This window comes from Engystomops pustulosus, chromosome 1, assembly GCF_040894005.1.
Source record: "Engystomops pustulosus chromosome 1, aEngPut4.maternal, whole genome shotgun sequence".
Taxonomy (NCBI): Eukaryota; Metazoa; Chordata; class Amphibia; order Anura; family Leptodactylidae; genus Engystomops; species Engystomops pustulosus.
Genome location: NC_092411.1, coordinates 222,526,623 through 222,546,922, shown reverse-complemented (window position 1 = coordinate 222,546,922; position 20,300 = coordinate 222,526,623). Strand labels below are relative to the sequence as shown.

Genomic DNA, 20,300 nt, shown 5'->3' with positions numbered 1-20,300 from the left:
AACCCATATGCCTAATCTATTAAAATGTAAAAGTAATTCCATACTTTGTACACCAAAATGGACAAAATTACAAATCGCTATTTTTTTTCCAAAATGTATAAATGAAAACTACAGTGAGTTGTAATTTAGACCTCACACCTCTCTGTATACCAAAGTGGTAAATTCATCTGAATTACCACTATTGCCTTTACTTGCTATTTTCTATTGTGCAAGTACAGCCTGCCGACAAGGGGTAATTTATATGTATTCAATAATGTTTGTAGACACTTTGGATGGACTCCCAAAGACTGAAGTCATTCACTTAGGTGCTATTCACGCATAAGTGGTTGAAGCCAACCACAATTTTGCTATGTATCTTGGCCCTGAACCCTACTTGGTCATGATGGGCCACATTACCGCCCTATGTCTCTATGGATGTAATGTCGTTGTAGCCTGCAGAGACCTAAAAGGGTTGCCCAAGTTTAGGCAATTTGCAATAAATAGCTGAGGGGTGGGGGGTAAACATAATAGAGAACATATAATCCTCTTCTCCAGCATTCAAGTTGAGCTGTGGCGTGGTCTGTTGCCCCCTCTGTTTGTATATGGCAACATCGGTGTTGTGTGTGTGCTCCTGCTACAGCCTACACCTGATGCTGTAGCAGGAGTGCAACTGTGTATATAAACAGAGACCGGCAATAACAGGCGACTGAATGGCAACACTGGAGAAGGTAAGTATCAGCTGTTTATTTTTTTACACCCCTCCAAGCCAAGCCTTTTAAGGTTTCTAATCCCAGAAAACCCTTTTAACAGTATGGTCATATCAAGTTAAGAAAATATAGGGGCAATATTACTGAGACCATGCAATTTTAGTAAATTTTCCTTTTTCCTTCAGCTATATCCCACCATTTAGGATCCTTTGAAGTCTTCTAGAGTGCAGAAAAATGACCTTGACTGTTAACCCTATATAATATTCAAGGTCAGCTTTCTAATAAAGACAAGGGAATCCCCCTTTCTACTCACGTATTTCTTTAGAGTAATCCATGAGCCTCATGAGCTACACAGAAATAGATTATAAATTAGTGGATAACAACTATGGTATTCCTGCAATATGACTATTAGGTACTTTGTGTCTTTATACCTTTTTGCCATTTAATAGCAGTATAAATGGTATGAGTGTTTCTTTGTGGACACCACTGAGATGAATTCTTGTGTCTTTTGTCGACATCTTTCTGTGGTTTGAGGTTTAACAGTCTTCTTATGAAGTCAGTTTCTGGTAGGGATTATAGGATAACCATAATTTTGCAAGATATGCTCTGTAGGGATTGTGAAGATTGCTAACATGAGCACAGGGAAGTGTGTGATGACAGCGGATACATTGCTGGATAGTGAGAACAGTGTGAAGTCAGGGCGACCATTGCTGTATGATGGAATTTGAGAAAGTGTGAGTTCTAAGAGAGATAGATCTAGTGTTAGATGCAAAATACTGTCAATGAGTGGTGAAGTATTAAGTACATGTATGCACGTCATATAAAATGCACCAACAAAGCACAGATAGCAATATTAAGTAAAATGTTTACCCAGTCTAGGGTTAGTAACTGTTGCCTGGAGGGCAAACAGAAAAAGAGAACAGGATCATAGTACAATCTGAATGGATTTGCAGTCATATAGTCCTATATGTAACTTTCACTATTAATCTACATTATGTTTAGATCCCTGCTACAGGAGTCACATAAACCAGTAGTTTTTAACTTATTTTAAAGTAATTATTAAATAATTTGTACTAGTTGTTGTTGTTATGCAGTATCCTTTTTCCCGTGGCTGTTTATTTGATTTCCTTTAAAAATGTCCACCTAATGTGTCCAGTGCTGGGGTCACACATGCTCAATAAGTCCGAGAGGGGGCAAAGTAGTTCCTGCTTTTGGACAAGTCAGCCAGTAACAATCAGAGTAGCAGTAAAATTGCTTCCTCTCACCTTTACAGAAATGTGAGATATTTTTATATTTCATAAGACCAGAACTTTAAGCGGAGAGAAACAGTTAGTAGACTGGACTGAGGAAAGTGACTATTTTGTATTAGCATTTTACATTAACCTGTCTTCATCAAGACTGTCCTCACTGTAGCAGTGGCAGGCTTGGCATATTTACCATTCTGGTGTCTAGGAACACTGGGCATGCTAAAATGGCAGCCATATTGATTGTCATTCACTTTTCCTGGAAAGGGGTGTAATGCAGAAACAGCTTAATATATTTTTTTTTACTTGAGGGAAAAATATCCCTACGTATTACCATCTATATGATGTTAGAATATGTCCTATGGATTGAGCATCAGTGAGGGGTTTTTGTTGGGTTGCACTTGCACTTTCTAATTGAAAAAAAAGGCCCAGCAAATAGCATATTTCACATGTGACCAAGCAGGCATTGTGTCTCCTCACTCAAATTTAATAGATTTATTAGATTTAGATGTATAGATTAGATTTATTTACATGATTGTAGATTCCACAACCTAATTCTGAATCGAGAATACCACATTGTTTCATGTGACCTGGGATTGGGACAGTCTCATTGCTGATCATTATCCAGCAGCTTTACCAAAACCCGCAAAAAGGGTTCAGGCCAATCCACTTAGAAGGGATGTTCTTAAACCCTCCACTCTTAACATGACTGAGCTGCTTCTTCTCCAGTGTCAGCCCCTTCTTTGCCTTGGCTGTGAAACATGTTGTTCTGCTTTTGTTCTGTTAAGTCTGTGTGCTGTCGCGGAAGAGCTGCTGACCCCTCCTTATCCCCCTCTTTCCTCTTCTGATCTATCTATCCCCCACTCCCCCTCCCAGCACAATGACACTATCATAGAGCCCTCTCTGCTATGAGCACTCTCTTCCTCCCCTCCCCTTCCTTCCTCACACAGATAGCAGCAGGCAGGGTGCTGCTCTGGCTATTCTACTGTGGATGGGATCATTATTAGCGGGTGCTGTGCCGGATTTAGCATGGAGACGTCATGCAATAAACAGCGGACATACATCTACAGCATTAGATTACATACGAGACGTGGTTGCTGGTTATTCAAAATTTTACATGTTGTTACATATTGTTGCATAATAATAATAACAATTATAATATTCTAATCAAATTCTACAGTAGATATAGAAACAAAATCATACATTACAAAGTAAGGCTTCATTCACACAACTGTGGGGTTTGTCCCGGGCGAGCACGTGGCCGGGTGGAGAAGGGATGAGCACTACTCTCTGTAGAGACCCGAGGATCTGGGTCACCGTGCATGGAGACACTGGGGCAGATTTATCAAGAGTCTGAAAGTCAGAATATTTCCAGTTGCCTATGGTAATCAATCACAGCTCAGCTTTCATTTTACCAATGCTCATGAATATTTTAATGGGGAGCTATGATTGGTTGCCATGGGCAACTAGAAATATTCTGTCTTTCAGACTCTTGATAAATCTGCCCCACTGTGTGCTGAACACACTGTAACTGGGTGTCATTGACCTCCATGTGGGCCTTGATCTGGCTGAAATTTGTACGGCCAGATTACGGCCCCTAATACGGTCGTGTACATGGGTTTAACTCTGAAGACTTGAGTCATATCACCTCTGTATCCATCGCACTCCGTTGGATGTTCTGCGGTATTCTTCTTTAAAAAAAATGCTTGTATTCAATTGACTATTGTGACAATATTCTGTCTATGGACTCTCCTTTCTGAAATCATAGAGACCATTTATTCCACTAGGAGAGCCAATTTAGCTCTGTACAAAGCATGGCATAGCTGATTGTATGGGGCTTTGTATTTCAGAAAGCTGAGATATGACGAGTCATATGACGTTTTTTTAAGTGGCGTTCACTAACCAACACATTCATGGTCCATTTTGGGATTAATAGATAATCTTGAGATATGTGGTTTATTATTTACCCCATTATGATCTCTTAGAAAACAGTCCTAGATGTGTTTGCCAGCATCCTGCCCTCTTTAGCATTCATTCCAGAAGCAGAGATATTATCTGCCCGGGCCCAGAGCTGCTTCATTCTACCAGTCCAGACACTGACTTTTATCTGATTAGTTCCCTCCACACACAAAATGTTGCTGAAAGATGCGATCAATCTCTATAAACGTTCACAGTGTATCTACCACAATGGAGAATAATGTCATTTGGTCCCTTAGGATGACATTAGTTTGTGGCAATCAGTTTTTGGTGGATTTAATGATTATCATAGAAGAAGGACATGATCCTTATACCTGGCTCTGTCTGTGTGATAATGTGGGTAATCCAGTTGTGAAAGTTAAGGATACCGAAAGCCTGTGTTGGAGGACTCCAGTTGGTACTTGTAGGTTGGTAGTTTATGATCAGAGCACCTGGATTGGAGCTTCTGGGTTTTACTTATAGACGAAAATGTTGCTAATAAAACCAATGCCAGAACGTATTTGTATATTACATATGGTACATTTGTGACCGTGTTTTGAACTCCATACCACTGTATATGGCAATAGGTAAAATTCTCTCGTTTAGACTTTTCCTTATTCCTATCACCTCACAATATGACCTGATGGGTTTTCTCTTGAACATCACTCATCTGATAAGGGCAGCACGGAGGCTTAGTGGTTAGCATTACAGCCTTGCAGCGCTGGGGACCTGGGTTCAAGTCCCAGGGTCAACATCTGCAAAGAGTTTGTATGTTCCCTCTGTGTTTGCATTTTCCGGTTTCTTCCCACACTCCAAAATGTACTGGTAGGTTGATTAGATTGTGTTCCCCATTGTGGACAGGGAACGATTTGACAAGCTCTGTGCAGCGCTGCGTAATCTGTATTTATCTATATAAATAAAGGAATTATTATTAATTATTTGCATAATAGGGGATTGGTTTCTACAGTGTAAATAGAGCAGCAAAACACATGCACAACCACCACTGCATGCACTTCTATACAGGGATTGTTAAGAACTATACAGAACTATATTGTCTTGAGAAATTTCGATGGGGCAATGGTTTTTGCAAGTGAAGCTATAGGACATGCATAGATCATGTAGGTGTCCAGCATTTTTGCATTCGGAGGAGCCTGAGCATTTCTTGGCCATGTTCATTCTACGCGCACATGGTCCAGATACATCAGTGCTGCTGATGGACGAGTATGATGTACGCTATGATAAGGACCTGTCTGTCACAGGCAGACACCTGCCTTTACTGTCCATAAATAATGGCTGCAAGCGCAACACAAAAGCCTAACATATAATGCATGTTAAGTTTTAACCAAGCTCTTATTCCTTCTCTCGGCAGGGAATTCCAGGCCAGTGTGTGTCTGTGTGTGTGTGCTGTCCATCACACCATCTGCTCAGTATTATGCTCTCAGTTGCCAGGCTACCTGCTCTATGCTGTCACACTTGACTGCTTAGTTGTACGTTAGCAGCATTATCCCAGACGTACTGTGGGGGCTGGAGGGGTGGGGAGAACTGTAGTCACGATTAAGCCATCTGCAAGTATGGGGGAGGGAATGAAAAGGTGGTGATTTTGAGGCAGGGTGGGGGGCATAGAGAGAGTAGCAATCACCCAGAGAGGGGAATGACACTCAGGATTAGACTGATAACACCATCTGCTGGTATAAGTATGAAGCTCAGGCCTTGAAAGGTATCGCCAGGTCCAGACTAAAGGAACCGTACAACCCAGTTCATATTGGGCCTTTTCTTCATTCGGTGGCATCTAGTGTGTGCTCCAGGTTTATTATATTACATGTACAAACATGAAATCACTATAGGACCAACACTTGTCCTTAACAAAACCCCAAATGTAAAGACGTCTTATAAAATTGTAAATGGAAAGTAAATCCTGAACATTATGGACTTTGTGGGGTTTTTTATCTGGCCATATAAAATTATATCTACAGTATTTGTAATCCCTTGTTATAGGTTACTATAGGATTTATGGATTAGGGGAAAATGACCTACAACCTACAAATGTTACACAAATATGGATAAATATTAAAGAGGTAATTAGATTACATAGATACATACTACACCGATATAACCGAGAGAGAGTAAAAGATTGATAGGAAGGGATGAGATAGATATTACATTTATTGAAATTATAAATCTAAAAGAAAAAAAATACTGTAGATATATAGACAATAGAGATATATACTATATACCACAAATTATAAATACAGGACCTCTGGATGTTGGTAATTTACTGTACAGGCAGTATACGTACAAGGTTCTGTAGGTTTGTTCTTAAGTTGAATCTGTATGTAAGTAGGAACTGTATATTTTATAATTGTAGCTCCAGACAAATTTTTTTTGGTCTCAATTGGATTTAAAAAATGTTGGATTGTCATAAGAACCAGGATTAACACTAAAGCTTCATTACAGACACCTTTGATAACTGTTATAGCTGTTTATTGTAGCCTAATGCTAAAGTACAGTAAATTCCCAACATCCAGAAGTCCGTTTGTAACTAGGGGTCATCTGTAAGTCGGTTGTGTTCTTAAAGAGGGGACCGTCTGTACTTCAGCCTTAGGCTACAATAAACAGCTATAATAGTTATCAAAGGTGTCTGTAATGAAGCTTTATTGTTCATCTTAGTTCTTATGACAATCCCAACAATAAATCAAATTGTTACAGGGACCAAAAAAATTTGTCTTGGGTTACAGTTATAAAATATACAGTTCTGACTTAAATACAAATTCAACTTAAGAACAAACTCGGGGACTGCCTGTATAGACACGAGCAATAAACACATATTATGATCATTTAATAAATATTATTAATCTATTATTTTAGAAATAGTTTGGATTAATTCATTTTTGTTAACAATCTTTTTCATTGTTTGTAATGTATTTTGTGGGGTATTTTATACCAATTCTTTAAATATTTATTTAGTAAAGAAATGGGGTACAATACTTTAAGCATGTATTTCTTTTAGTCAGACACACGGAGTGGCTGAAGAGAAATACATTCAGATGTTATTTTGTAGCACAGGACAGATGCCATAGACTGTTTGTAAAAGCTGAAGTCATCCAGTTCAGATTGACTTAATGTAGCATAAATCCCCATCTAAAAGGCTGCGCTGCCATAGTGTGAGTGCTAGATAGCAGAGGGAATGACGCATGTCTGTATTCCTAGCAGCCCTTCATATATCCATCACTAGCACCAAGGATCAGTGCCTGGAGGACTCGTACAGCATCAGGAATAGAGATTGCCTGTCTTAGACACTATTAAGCCTCCCAGGGAGGAGTACTTCATTACCAATTCAGAGGGGGGCATTTAGCATGTGGTTATGAGCGCTGAATTGGTTGGGAGGGGTCCCACCTCCCCTTTTTATTGGATGTCCTAGGATTGATCATATTTTAGACATGTAAACTGGGAGACCGCCTAGAAGAGCTAGTTTGCTGCTAGATTAAAAATCATAATATAGTGTAGATGTTGTGCCCTTGGGAAATTAAAGATAAGCAGCCATCAAATGACAGACTGTCTCCTCAGCTGATAAAAATGTATTAATACGGCCGAGACAAAGGTCTCTTTAATTCACCATTTCACATTACAATCCTTTGTTATACTGGAACTAATTTCAAGTTGGTTGTTGAGCAAATTAACAGCAACTGAAGTTTTAATGCAAGAAAATCACAGCTATTATACTACATATAATAGGCTTTCCTTGAATAATCCTCACTCAATCTGCCAAAGTTCAATAAAGATGTTTCAGGAAAACCTCTTTGTAGTAAATTCTGTAATATCGTTTTATTTTTCAAAGATCATTTGTCCAATTTACAAGCGATAACCATCCGGAATATTTTGCAGTGACCTGTCAGATTCCTCAGACAATATTTACCTGTATGCCACAATGAGAACGCTGCGACATGTGCTGAGTGTCATCCTTTCACAAAATACTTCCAAAATAAATCAAAATCAGGATGACAACCTTCATGGCTACTATTTGAGTCAACACTTTCACTGTTATTTAGAATTCCTAGTTTCCAAAATGACAAACTATTTTTATAGGGTACCAAGGACTATGTGTTTTGTTGGCGGACTACTCCCTTCATCAGGTCTAAAGTTGTAAGATGCATTGTTGGGAGGCAGAGATAACTGGGGCACCCCTCTAAAGACGAGACGCAGCCCAGCCATCTCTACCTCTTAGTATTGTTTCTAGTAACTCTAAGGGGGCGTTTGACCTCCAAAATGCATACTCCTATCCAGAATAACGTGTGAAATCGTGGCTTGGAAATCATGTCTTTGAGGCAATACGACCATTACCTGCATTTTGTAACACATCTACTCTGTACCCTTATCACATAAGCCACAATGACTAGGGATCACAGGAACCCTCTGTGGCCTCTATTAAAGCTACAAATAAAATTGTGCCTATTTCAGCACAACCAAATATTTCACCCAGTACCATATTACTCTATGGGGCACTTTGTGTTCTTCTATCTATTCTAATAAGGTACCAGAACAGGATAGGATGGCGGACTACCACAAGGGAAGAAATAGTGACATCCACAGTATCTTGGTTGTCACCTTGCTATTTCAGCAGCTGCAATTGTGAATTGAGAGAATTTTTACAACCTGACAGAAAATGATTAATGTTATTTATGATCCTTAAATGAGATTTATAAGGTAGAGCCAAAGCTGGGATGACTTCGAGAAATAGTTTTTTCACCCATGCTAACGAGGCCTAAAGGGCTTACCATAATTAATGTATGGGCATATTTTGTTAATTTTTGTACATAGTGGTTTAAGGTAGTTTTTGCATACTACCATAAAAATTTTTGCTATGTTTTTTCCACGACACACAGGGCTAGTCAAAAGTTTACAAAAAGATTTTTTTTTTTAGTTTTTTGGTTACAAAAAGTGGAGAAAATGCCTTTTTGTAATATATACCCACTTTTTCAATTTATAAAAATTATTGAGACTTGTAAAGTGAAAAAAACACATCACATATGACCCCTAAGAGATCATAAAATTACATCTTGGGCACATTTTAACTTTTTTTTTTTAATTTTATTTTCTTTCAAGTTTTCCACTGTAACTGGGGCATCTATAAGTGTCCCAGTAAATGGGGGAAAATGACCACCTGTGGATGCTGATGTTCTGCTATTCACTGCATATTGCTACTTTCTGCAGTGAAGAAAGGAGAAGGTAAAAGTGGTAATATACTACAGTGGGTGTTTGGCATCAAGTCTGAGAGTACTTCCTATATATTTTGGCTATATAACAATTACAATGTGCAGTTCACATAATTACAGGATAAGGGTAGCATTACTTTGCTGTGCTCATATACTGTATACAAGATAAAGGTAGTATTACTGTGCTATACCCATAATTACATACGGTAGTAATTAATCACGTACTGTACCTTTATATGCAGAATAAAAAGGTGATACCAGTGGCATTACTAGAAGCTGATGGGCCCTAGTGTAAAGTCTGTGCCAGGCCCCGACTATAATGTATGGTTTATAGTACTAGCCTTCTCATATGGGAAAGTGACACCATAAGGGCCCCCCAAACCTCCTGGGCCCTGGTGCGACCGCAACCTCTGCACCCCCTCACCCCTCATGTTACACCCCTGGGTGGTACTGTATATGCAGGATGAGACTAGTAGTACTGTGCTGTGCCATATGAAAGAGAAGAGCAGGAGGTTCTTCTTATTATATCTACAGGGCAGCATCAAACTTGGTGTGTGTTTAGGTGGCCTTGGATTCCTACTTCCTAAGATCCTTGGGCCCTGGGTGGCAACCAAAACTGCCATATATTATTCACTACTGGTCTGCCATTACATCATGGTGTGTTCAACAAAAAGTACTGTTGGCATGTCCCATCATGGAGGCCACCCCATTGGCATTACTCTATGAACAAACAATCAGGCCTTCAAACTTAAGCCTTCCATGATATGATTAGCACTTTAACAACTTACCTTGGATGCCCGTAAAGTTGCACCATATCATAGTGATTTATACATCGTAATCAGTAATTATATTACCTTTCAGTATTAATGGTGCATATTATGTTTTCTTCTAACCAAATAATCACAATCTTTCTTGCATTTTGTACAGGAACAGAATACGGTTGGGATGTCAAGACCTGCTGGACCTATGCAACAATCTGTCCCAGGAGCGGGTGGGAACCCAGGAGCGTCGGGCTTCATGCCGAGCCAGCCTCAAGCTGCAATGATGAAACAGATGCTTATAGAGCAGCGGGCTCAGTTACATGCTATGGAGCAGCAGAAGCAGCAGTTTCTCAGGGAGCAGAGACAGCAACAACAGCAGCAGCTACTAGCTGAGCAGGTGAAGTAGCAATTGTGTATTATGGGGGCACTGTCTTCCATCATCACTGGTTGGATTTATAAAGATTTACAAATTTTTGTTATTTTTGAGAGGACAGAATATTCTGCTTTACCTAGTGTCATGATATGAGATATGCTTTTTAGTACACATGTAGAAGAATTCACATACACCCCACCCCACAAAATAAATGTTATTTTTAATAATATAAATATTATATTTTTCCATACTGACAAATCTTTTGCTTTCTGTTACTTTTTTTTAAATCTCCCAAGCTAAAAAAAACACTAAAATGATGAAGATCTGGTTTGATTCATTACATTTCTTATGAAGCAACAGTGCCCTCTAGTAGGCAGATTTAAGTCATTGCATGTTATCGCGTGCAATGTATGCAATGCAATGAGTTTTTATTTTTATACAAAGAAATGTTTCTCTTTTTGCATATAGATCAGTCAATCTAATTTCTGGGTCTCTGAGAAGATATTCTGGGGAACAGGTCCCAGTGAGGGAAAAGCTTATATTTGTTTGTTGTGCCATCTGAATATTATTATGAGTCATTACCTTTTATTTGCTACCTACTAGGCCCCTTTCATGTGAACGTTATCCAATATCCGGTTGCACAGTTTGGGGCTGGATATTGGTCCCCTCCGAGCTAATGGCACACCCGACCACGGTGGGGTGACCACACATTTGTCACCGTAGCGTCGCCGTAAAAAAGATAGAGCATGCTCCATCTTTTCCCGTATATACGGCCGGGCACCATGCCTCACAATGGAGAGACATTCTTCCTCTCTCTAGCGCCTGGTTATAAGGGTGCTTTCACACCTAACTTATGCTCGCTCAGCCGTAGGCAGATAAGTATAGGGCAGCACGCTGGAGAAGAGGAGGAATGTTTCCATAGGAAGCTGTGCTGCCGTTCTTATGGTCGGAGACGGCATGGTATGGTGAGCACCTAAGGTGCCTTAGGCGTCTATGGGGAAGTATATCCGCCCACAAACTTTCAGCCCGATATATGTCTCCACAACCGTCGTGTGTATGTGGTCTTAATCATAGGTTCTCACTGATAGCTACTAAATAGTCTCCACTGATTTCCATTCCATCTACATACCATCTCATGTACATACATCTTAATTTACTTGATTTTTCATAATTCTCTTCATTTCCACAGCAGTTACAACAACCGCACATGAACAGACAGCATCTCCAGCAACAGAGGAATCCATATGGCGTCCAGCAAGTTAATCCCTTTCAAGGTGAGATTATTTATGTTTCATTTAAAAGGTCACCGAAAACGTTGACCAAAAAGATTGGATTTGCATGCTCAGGTCCATTTCAAGGCTGATGTGTAGGGCCAGCCTTGCTTCTCGGTCTCCTCTTTCAGCTTTAGGATAAGTAGGCTTCTTCTGATGCTACATTGTCTACTCTGCTGTTCAGAGGAAATGCTAAGCAACCCTATCAATGCCCAACTTTCATGTGGCAGGACATGGGATAATAGAGACTTACTTTTTTGGCTATTATCCTATGTCATGTCGCTAGCCACATGAAAGCTGTTGCCGCCTTAATTAAAATGAAGCTGTTAGCAGGATTTTATATGTCAGTTAAAGGGGTTATCTGACATTATGAAAAAAAATCTTGAGGTGGCCGAAGGAGAGGGGGCAGGAGGAAACTATACAAACAAAAACAAACCTTTACTTACCTTTTCTGGCACTCCCGTCCTTCTTGTAGAGATCAATATGCCATCCTGGACAGTGTGTGAGCTGGACATGTAATCTCCCTGTGTTTGTTTACACAGCTACGAGCAGTGAGGGTTAACCCCTAACATACTCAAGGGAGAGAGCTAAAAGGGTTAACATGCACTGCTGGGCTGTGTAAATGAGCGGAGAGGAGAGTCTGTCTTGACAACAGAGACATAAAGCTGTTACTAAAGGGGCACTTTGCAACATGTTTCTTTACAAACTAGAAAGCACAAGAAACAAAAAACACAATAGAAGACGGTGCCTCGTGTGATAATCTCAGGTGTAAGATAAAATTTAAAAAATGGGACAATATTTATCCACAATATTAAAATACATGAATTAAAATTAATAACAGCATAAATTTATCTATGGTTGTTTCGGAATGTAGCCTTCTTCAGACCTGGTCTTTTTATTTGGTCTGAAGAAGGGTACATCCCGAAATGCGTCACCATAGACAAATTTATGTTGTTATAAATTTTATTTCATGTGTTTTAAAAATGTGGATAAAAATTGTCCCATTTTGTACCATGAAACTGCATTTAATCTTTCTGAAACTGTGGAGTAGAATCAGTTTTGTCACTGTTGTTGACACTCCTATTAATTTGGTTATTAGCGGCGCATGATAGCCCTCCGCTTTTTTCCTACTTTCATTTTCTTTACAAACTAAGCAGAATTTCTTAATAAAGTATGATAGAAAATTGTTCACAACATTCCCCCTACACAATATTAAAAATTATCTCAAATGATGGTTACGCTTTAAGTCAGTGATGGCTAACCTATGGCACTGGTGCCAGAGGTGGCACTCAGAGCTCTTTCTGTGGGCACTCAGGCCATCACCAGAGATGACTCCAGGTATCTTCCTGCAGTCCCAGGACTTGCTGTGCACAAAGCTATTTTAAAGTGACAGCTGTACCTGGGACTATTTTCTGCTTTATTGGTGTCCTCAGGGTGCTGGTATCAATGAAAACTGTGACAGAGAAGGGAGTATAAATCACAAATTAAATTTCTGTGTTGGCACTTTGCAATAAATAAGCGGGCCTTTGTTGTAGTTTGGGCACTCGGTCTCTAAAAGGTTTGCCATCACTGCTTTAAGCAGACTGAAGATTGTGATACATCTATTTTTAACAAATGAAGCTTATAATCTACAATAAATTAATTGAATGAATGAAAGTTGCTTTAATAAGGGGCTGATTTCCATTTGTGTTACATACCATAATTTTACTGCACACTAAACAATCCTAGTGAACCCTTTGCTCCATACAACAAAATAGAATTGGTGCACATTTCCATCAGCAGACCTAATGCATGGGTTAACCTGTGGGTTATAGAGTCAAATACACATTTAGTCTGCAGCAAATCTTGTGCTCTACAGGTCAGCCGTGTATCTTGGCTAGCAGAGATAAAATGCAGGCTAAACTCTATTGTTCTTCCACAAATAAAATGAGAGCCTGCAGTATTGATGAAGGCCGGCTATCTTCACAATGGCTTCAGAGATATGCTATTACAGAACAATGACACCTGGGCCTGCTCCCTGTGTAAGTTATACTGACTGCATGTCACACAGATACTGCAATCTGGAAATAGTAAAGCCAAGATTGATGCTCCTGACCTCTTAGCTGTCGGCAGGATTACTGCATAGATCAGGCCCTTCCAGGCGCTGGATAATAATAATTCATCATGTCATGATAAAGCCCACTGCTCTGCCTATATCTTTATACCACACAACGACAACAAGACAGAGGCTTCAATCATCCTGCTCTTCTGTCTGACATCTGCTTTTTTCACACATTCCTGTATTAATACATATTACCCTGCAGTTAGATTGGGAAAAATAATGCAATTAAATTGAAACTATTAACAGATTTTACCCCATTAAACTACTACCACCTAAGATAGGATATCAAATGTCATTTCTAAAGTTCTCTCTTGTACGTGAAACATCAGCTTTTACCTATAAAAAAATCTCCTCTAAATAAACAGAGAAAAGTCATATTGTGCCTCAGATGAGTCAAGTTTAAAGGCTCTGGGTTCGGATTCTGGTTCACGTTCCGTCATTTCACTGACACTTTTAACCGGGCTGAAGTTTTGGTGGCCACAAGTACCACAATGGTCTCAGATGTATTTTTCACATCACCAGGGCCTGTTTGGCCACAGTGGGTCCCATGACTCCTGACTCTTCCAATCCAGCCAAAAATATCAGAGAGACAATGGCAGCTGCAACTGATAGCAGGGCCCGAGCAGGGTGAGGATACATTTTGTTTTGCCATGGTCTATCATGTGGTTTCAAAACTCTTATCGTAAGTGAGTGTGAATAAAACAGGTTTGTGTGAAAAAGTAATTAGAATATTTATACACGTCACTCCACCATGTGGAACAAAAATCTTGTAGAAGGATACCAATCCTTGTTTCAATAAATCGTATAAATTCAGCACTCAGTAGACATTCAATTGCAAATATTCTTTATTGAAGGAAATCTACCACTAGGATGAAGGAATGTAAACCAAGCACACTGACATACTGGTGTGTGCTCCCTCTGACAGCATCTGCCCTTCTTTTAGCTTCTTATTCCCAGTTTTTTCCAGAAAAAGGATTTTTAAATTATGCAAATGATAGGTTTTAATGGACCCTGGAGCCCCTCAGGCTCATTTCCATAATTTTTAAGCCTTTTATTCTTAAGAACAAGGGCTTAAAAAAGAGCAGATTCTGTCAGAAGAGGGAGCTACAGCTACTCCACTACCTTTGCACAAACTGATTTGCAAAGAAAATTTTCAAGTTCTGCGGCACTAAAAGTTTAATCAAAAAAGCATTGGGCTGAATACAGGAACCTGCCGCCAGATCTATCTTATTAGGTAGATCCGTGATGTAGGTTTCCTATAATCTTAAAACAATGTAAACACGTTCCTAAATTCTTTTAACTACAGTTTTTATGAAACGTTTACGTTTTGGAATGTTTGGTGCCCTGCTGTAAGAAAACCATGGGCATTTCTTTCTCACTACATCCATGCCAAGGGTCTTTGAGCTTGTTCCACTATCAGACCAGGGTGCATGCACAGAAGTGCCTTCCATAGGCCAAACATGGAAGTCCTCAACGTACCCAACAGAAAATGTATTGGAGATTTAGACAAAGGAATTCGGACAGTAGTTCTTATATAATATTTAATTGCAAATAGAACAAGCAACATATAATCTAGCAGTGATACTAAAAGCATTATAGTGTATGGTATGGTATATTTAATATACCAGATACATAGAGTACAGGGAGTAGTACTTGTTTTGCCGCATTATGTGATTCTTGGCACTGAGACTCTCACATGTAGCTTTTAACTTAGTATATCGATCAGGGTTAAACATGTTTGACTACACATCGTAACCCCAGCGCGCCATGCAATTTTCATATTATATTGATTCTGCCTTTTTCCCTTCACATACAACATCTCAAACTTCTGGAAAATTGCCACATTGTTATTCAAGGCTCAGTATATTCTTGCAGATAGTCTTATCGATGGCACATTGATCAGCAGCTAAACAATGACATTTCTATAGTCCTGAATGTGCAGAGGAACAATTCTTAATTCACTAAAGCACTGGCCTGAAATTAGATGTGGTATTGATCGGTCTGTCCTTACTGATCCTTATCATTGTCAAGATTTCCACAGAACATACGGATGTGCAGTCAATGTATTCCATATAGTGAGTGTCATCATTAGAATTAGGATGTAATTGTAATTAGGATGTAAGTACCTGGAAGGAATTATGGATAAATCATGGAGAAAGACGCAGATGATAGGATACAATGGCCCTATGTATAAGAAGATCTCACTAGTGGAATCAGTGTATGTTAAGTGTCCGTGACTTAAATATCCTGTAATGAAAGCCCAGATATAACAGAGTAACAAGTTATTTTTACAGACATAGAACAAAGTTTTAGAGGCCGTGGAATAACTACATCTGATGTATCCTATAACTGATAACATTTTTTTGTTTGTTTTGTGATATTCTAAGTTGTACCATTATTATATCCATTAGTCTGGAAGTCAAACTAAATTTCTTGATCACTCTTTTTACTTGCAGGTTCTCCACAGGATATTGCAGTTGCAAGAAACCAAGCAGCTCTTCAGAACATGCGAGCATCCCGAATGATGGCACAAAATACGAGTATGCTCTCTATGGGTCCATCACAAAATCCAGGCACTATGCCAACAGGACCACTGCAACCAGAGATGGGTATGGCTCCATATAGTAACGCATCATCAGGTCAGCCAGGCATGTACAGCATGAACACGGGAATAAACCAAATGATGCAGCACCCAAACCAAAACAGCATAAACATGGCCCATAGTGCTGTACAAGGTCCTCGACAACCCACTTCAGGACAAGCAATGGGAATGGTTGGAGGATTTAGTCAGAATATGCTTGTAAACTCTGTGATGCCTCAACAGCATCAGCAAATGAAAGGGCCTGTGGGTCAACCTATAAACCGAGCTCAAGCCCCTAGACTGCAAAACATGATGACATCGATACCCCAGGGGGCACAAACCTGGCCCCAACGTGGATTACAAGGAATGAGAACTAGTGGTGAAATGGGGGCATACAATAATGGATCTGGTTATCCAATGCAACCTGGGCAGTCACGAATGAGCAAACAGCATTTTCAGCAAGGACTCAGTCAAAGTGTTGTTGACAGTACGGGAACAGTAAGAGCTCTAAACCCGGCAATGAGTAGACAAATGATGCAGTCACTGCCTGGGCAACAAGGCGCCACTCAACCCAGACAGATGATGCCTACCATGAACCCTGGTGTTCCCAGCATGGCTGGTTTTACTCAAGCTCAAACTCAGCAGTTACCAGGTGGAAACTTTGTTCCGAGCAACCAGGGTCAGGTTTATGACAGAAATCCTGGTCAGGACATGTCATACAGTTATACCGACGCAAACGCTGGTCCCTTTTCAGGTCTAGCAGATGGTACAGACTTAGTAGACTCCATAATGGGCAGAGGACCTGGAGATGAATGGATGCAAGAACTTGACGAATTGTTTGGAAATCAGTCTTAACAATGAGTTGAAATAATTATCCTGGGCTAAATGGAAAATGACAGTACACCTGTCCATGTCTGTTCTGTACAGATGAGCTCAACTGCAGGCGGTTATGGAAATGTTGGGTAGTAAAGCATCCTTGCTGAGGTGACGGCAGCACTGCATGTTTTAAAGTGAGGGGTTCGGTGGTCTGTAGCCTCAGATGGAAGCGGTCCACTAGAGGTGAAAGAGTTTGGACAGCTCCATGGTGAAAGTTCATTATTGGTGACATGGCTTTGTGAGGTAGACATAGGCAAAAGAGACAAAAGGTTTGCACAATAATATTAGAAATGGAAATATGTTTTTATCAAGTGAGAAAAGATGCTTCAGTATGGAGTGAAATAATTTATTTGATCGCTGATACTTTTGGCTAACAGGCTTAGCCATCAACCGTGATGTTCTAAAAAATAAATTGGGAGGAAGCTGTTACATGGGTCGCAGCGGTACTTCTGGAAACAAGACAAGGTAGAATAAAATACGCCATAACCTTAAAGTGACGAAAGGAATCGTCATAAATAGAGTTAATGATAGAGAGAAATACAATGCATAGGTTGCACAAACAGACAAATATCAAATGGATGCTATATGAATGGTATTTAAGAAGGAGAACTAACAGCTAGATCATATTTTGTATACAAATAATGAAGCGCCATACCTTTATAGGCCACAAATAAGTATTAATGTGCACAGAGATGGATACTGTCCTATGCACAGGGCTGATCAACACAGCAGTTTCCTATATTTCCAGCATCAAGAAACTCCTTTCATAATTGTTTCTCACATTTTGGAGCTTCTACTACAGTATAAATGAGATGGAGAAGAATATAAAACGGGTCATTTCAGTAGAATGTAGAATCACTGTATACACACATATACATATGGAACAGAGATTATGCGTCCACTGCTGCTACTAGAGATAAGTTCTGTGCCAAAACACCAATTGTGGGCTATTTTGTGACATCTGTATCATCACTTTTTTTTACTTCTCTCCTCTTACACTTAAAGGGGTTGTCTGGCAAAAATAAAATGTTGACACATCTGAGCCATCTGTGGAGCAGTTTAAGTGCTGAGAGGAGACAGTCCCTGGGCACAGAATGGAGGGGGAGTGTTCACTTCTTTGTCAAAGATAGACTTTCTGTCAACAAATCAGAGGCTTAAAAGCTCATGTAAGATGTCAAAGAATTGAATACAGGTAGACGAGGAAAGTGTTTATTTGCCAGTTAGATGTCATTGAACTTTTTTTTTTTTTGCTGGACAACCGTTTTAATGTCCTCAATGACTTTATTATGATAAACAGTTTTATTGAATTTGAATAGTTTACAAAAGAAAAAGAAACCAAGAAAATGCACATATCATGACATTAAAATTTTTAATTAAGAGAAAATATCAGTACCCTTGACAGAAACATTGGGTCTCTACACATGGGTTCTTGAAATGCCCATGAGACACAGTCATATTACAGGTGACATGGTGGCATATTTGCACTGCTATATAATAGTAAATGTTGATATCTTAATAACATGTATAGCTCACGAATAAAGATGTTTTTGATATCATTGTGATTGGTTTTGAATAGTAAGACTCTTATGAACATAATACAGTGACAGGAGTACAGTGATAGCTGGTGTATGGCAGAGTGAAAAACTGCGCTTACTTATCCCCCTGTTTTTTTTTATTTGGCAGATTTGACCAAATGTCTCTGATTTCAGGGAAGATCACCCCATTTATACCAGTCAGAACTAGTTGACTGGGAAATAACATTGAAAATAAGATGTCTAAAAATACTGAATATTCTACAGCCTCTTCAGGGCCATCAGCACTCCATGTTAGCTCCATACCTTATACTCTATCGTATGTGGATAACTACTCAACCTCTTGTGTATTATACTGGCCATGTGTTGTCCTCCTGTGGTTGTGTAAAAGTCAACACCAGGACTCCTGTATAAGTTGAGACAAGTACACGTTAGTCAATTTGTTTAACGGTAGAATTCAGCATATTCCATAAGATTTATAGAACTGAAATTCCACTTAAAATTATTCTAAATGGTATCTTTCACAGAAAATGAAAACAGAGAACCTTCGTCACAAAATGTTATAAAGTTTCTTACTATTCTTACAGTCAGGGCAGTTTGTGGATGGAAATTTGAGGACCTGTCATGTTCTAGTACAAGTTCTTGTTCCAACAGCAGGTATATAAATTGAGACTTCTTATGCTCTAAAGTAGTCTTCCCAAGATAGGACATGATCTGTTTATCCATTGCACCTCATCCGACAGCTCCCTATCCTTGCTTACAGATATATCAATCAATTTGGATGTCAGTATGAATGGGGTGCCATGATAGGGTATGAGTCAGGGTTAGTTTAGATATCGGTGCAGGACTCTGTGGTGTGGATTTATCATGAATGACAAACATTTAAATGCAATACACAATGCTATATGGAAATGACCAATGTTTAGATCAATAATTTAAAGCTGCCCATAAACATGAGGCCCAGTTCAGACCTGATATTATCCTCTGTCACTAAAATAATAAAAACATTATGAATGGCTTCTATCAGTGTCCTTTTTCACCACTTCCGTTAGGTCTTTCCGTGATTTGAGGGAATTACAGCACTATTTTTTCTCAAATAACAGAAGCCTAACAGATCAAATGTTGTAAACAGTCACTACCGGGAGCCCATAAAAGTCCATTGAAATCAATGGATGTTTAAGTAAAGTTTAGTAGAAGTTAATAACGTAGGTCTAAACGCAAGTGTGAATTGGGCCCTCAGGTGTCTTCCAGACATGACAGAAATCTTTGCAGATGGCAGATACCAGAGGAAAGAAGTATTGGACCTGCGCTTATGCATTAGGATTGGCAATCAGGCACTAAATTTAGCAGTTGTGGACCATGCCACGTGAAAGATAATGCACATTTTTAGACACTTTTGTCTAACTTTATACAAAGTTTTGGCTTATTTTTTGCCAAAACAATGGTGTACATTAAGAACATAACACTCTGTTACAAAAAAAGGATTAGAGAATCCACAGCAAAATTTAGGTGTATTAAATCTCCCCCAATGTATTAATCTCATTTCCAGTTTTTGTTCCAGTTTATTAAAACTTGCAATTTATTATCAAAGGAAAAAGGTTATGTGACCATAAATATTGAATGTTTACACCATGGTGGTATCCGCTGGCCTTATGCAAAGGGTAGAAGAAATTCTAAAATAAAGTTTATAAAATTGTGCTCACACCTTT

General features: G+C 39.3%; 1 protein-coding gene across 3 annotated transcripts in view; it reads left to right on the top strand.

The window, feature by feature from the left end:
- MAML3 (mastermind like transcriptional coactivator 3) overlaps positions 1-20,056 on the top strand; it is a 201,127-nt gene extending 181,071 nt beyond the window's left edge. For 2 of the 3 annotated variants that reach the window (XM_072119436.1, XM_072119438.1), the window contains exons 3-5: positions 10,024-10,254; positions 11,420-11,504; positions 16,059-20,056. In XM_072119436.1, coding sequence (XP_071975537.1) covers positions 10,024-10,254; positions 11,420-11,504; positions 16,059-17,038 — 1,296 coding nt within the window. In that variant the 3' untranslated portion in view covers positions 17,039-20,056. The remainder of the gene's footprint in view (positions 1-10,023; positions 10,255-11,419; positions 11,505-16,058) is intronic. The other variant, XM_072119437.1, reaches the window with a different exon arrangement.
- The last annotated feature ends 244 nt before the right edge of the window (positions 20,057-20,300 follow it).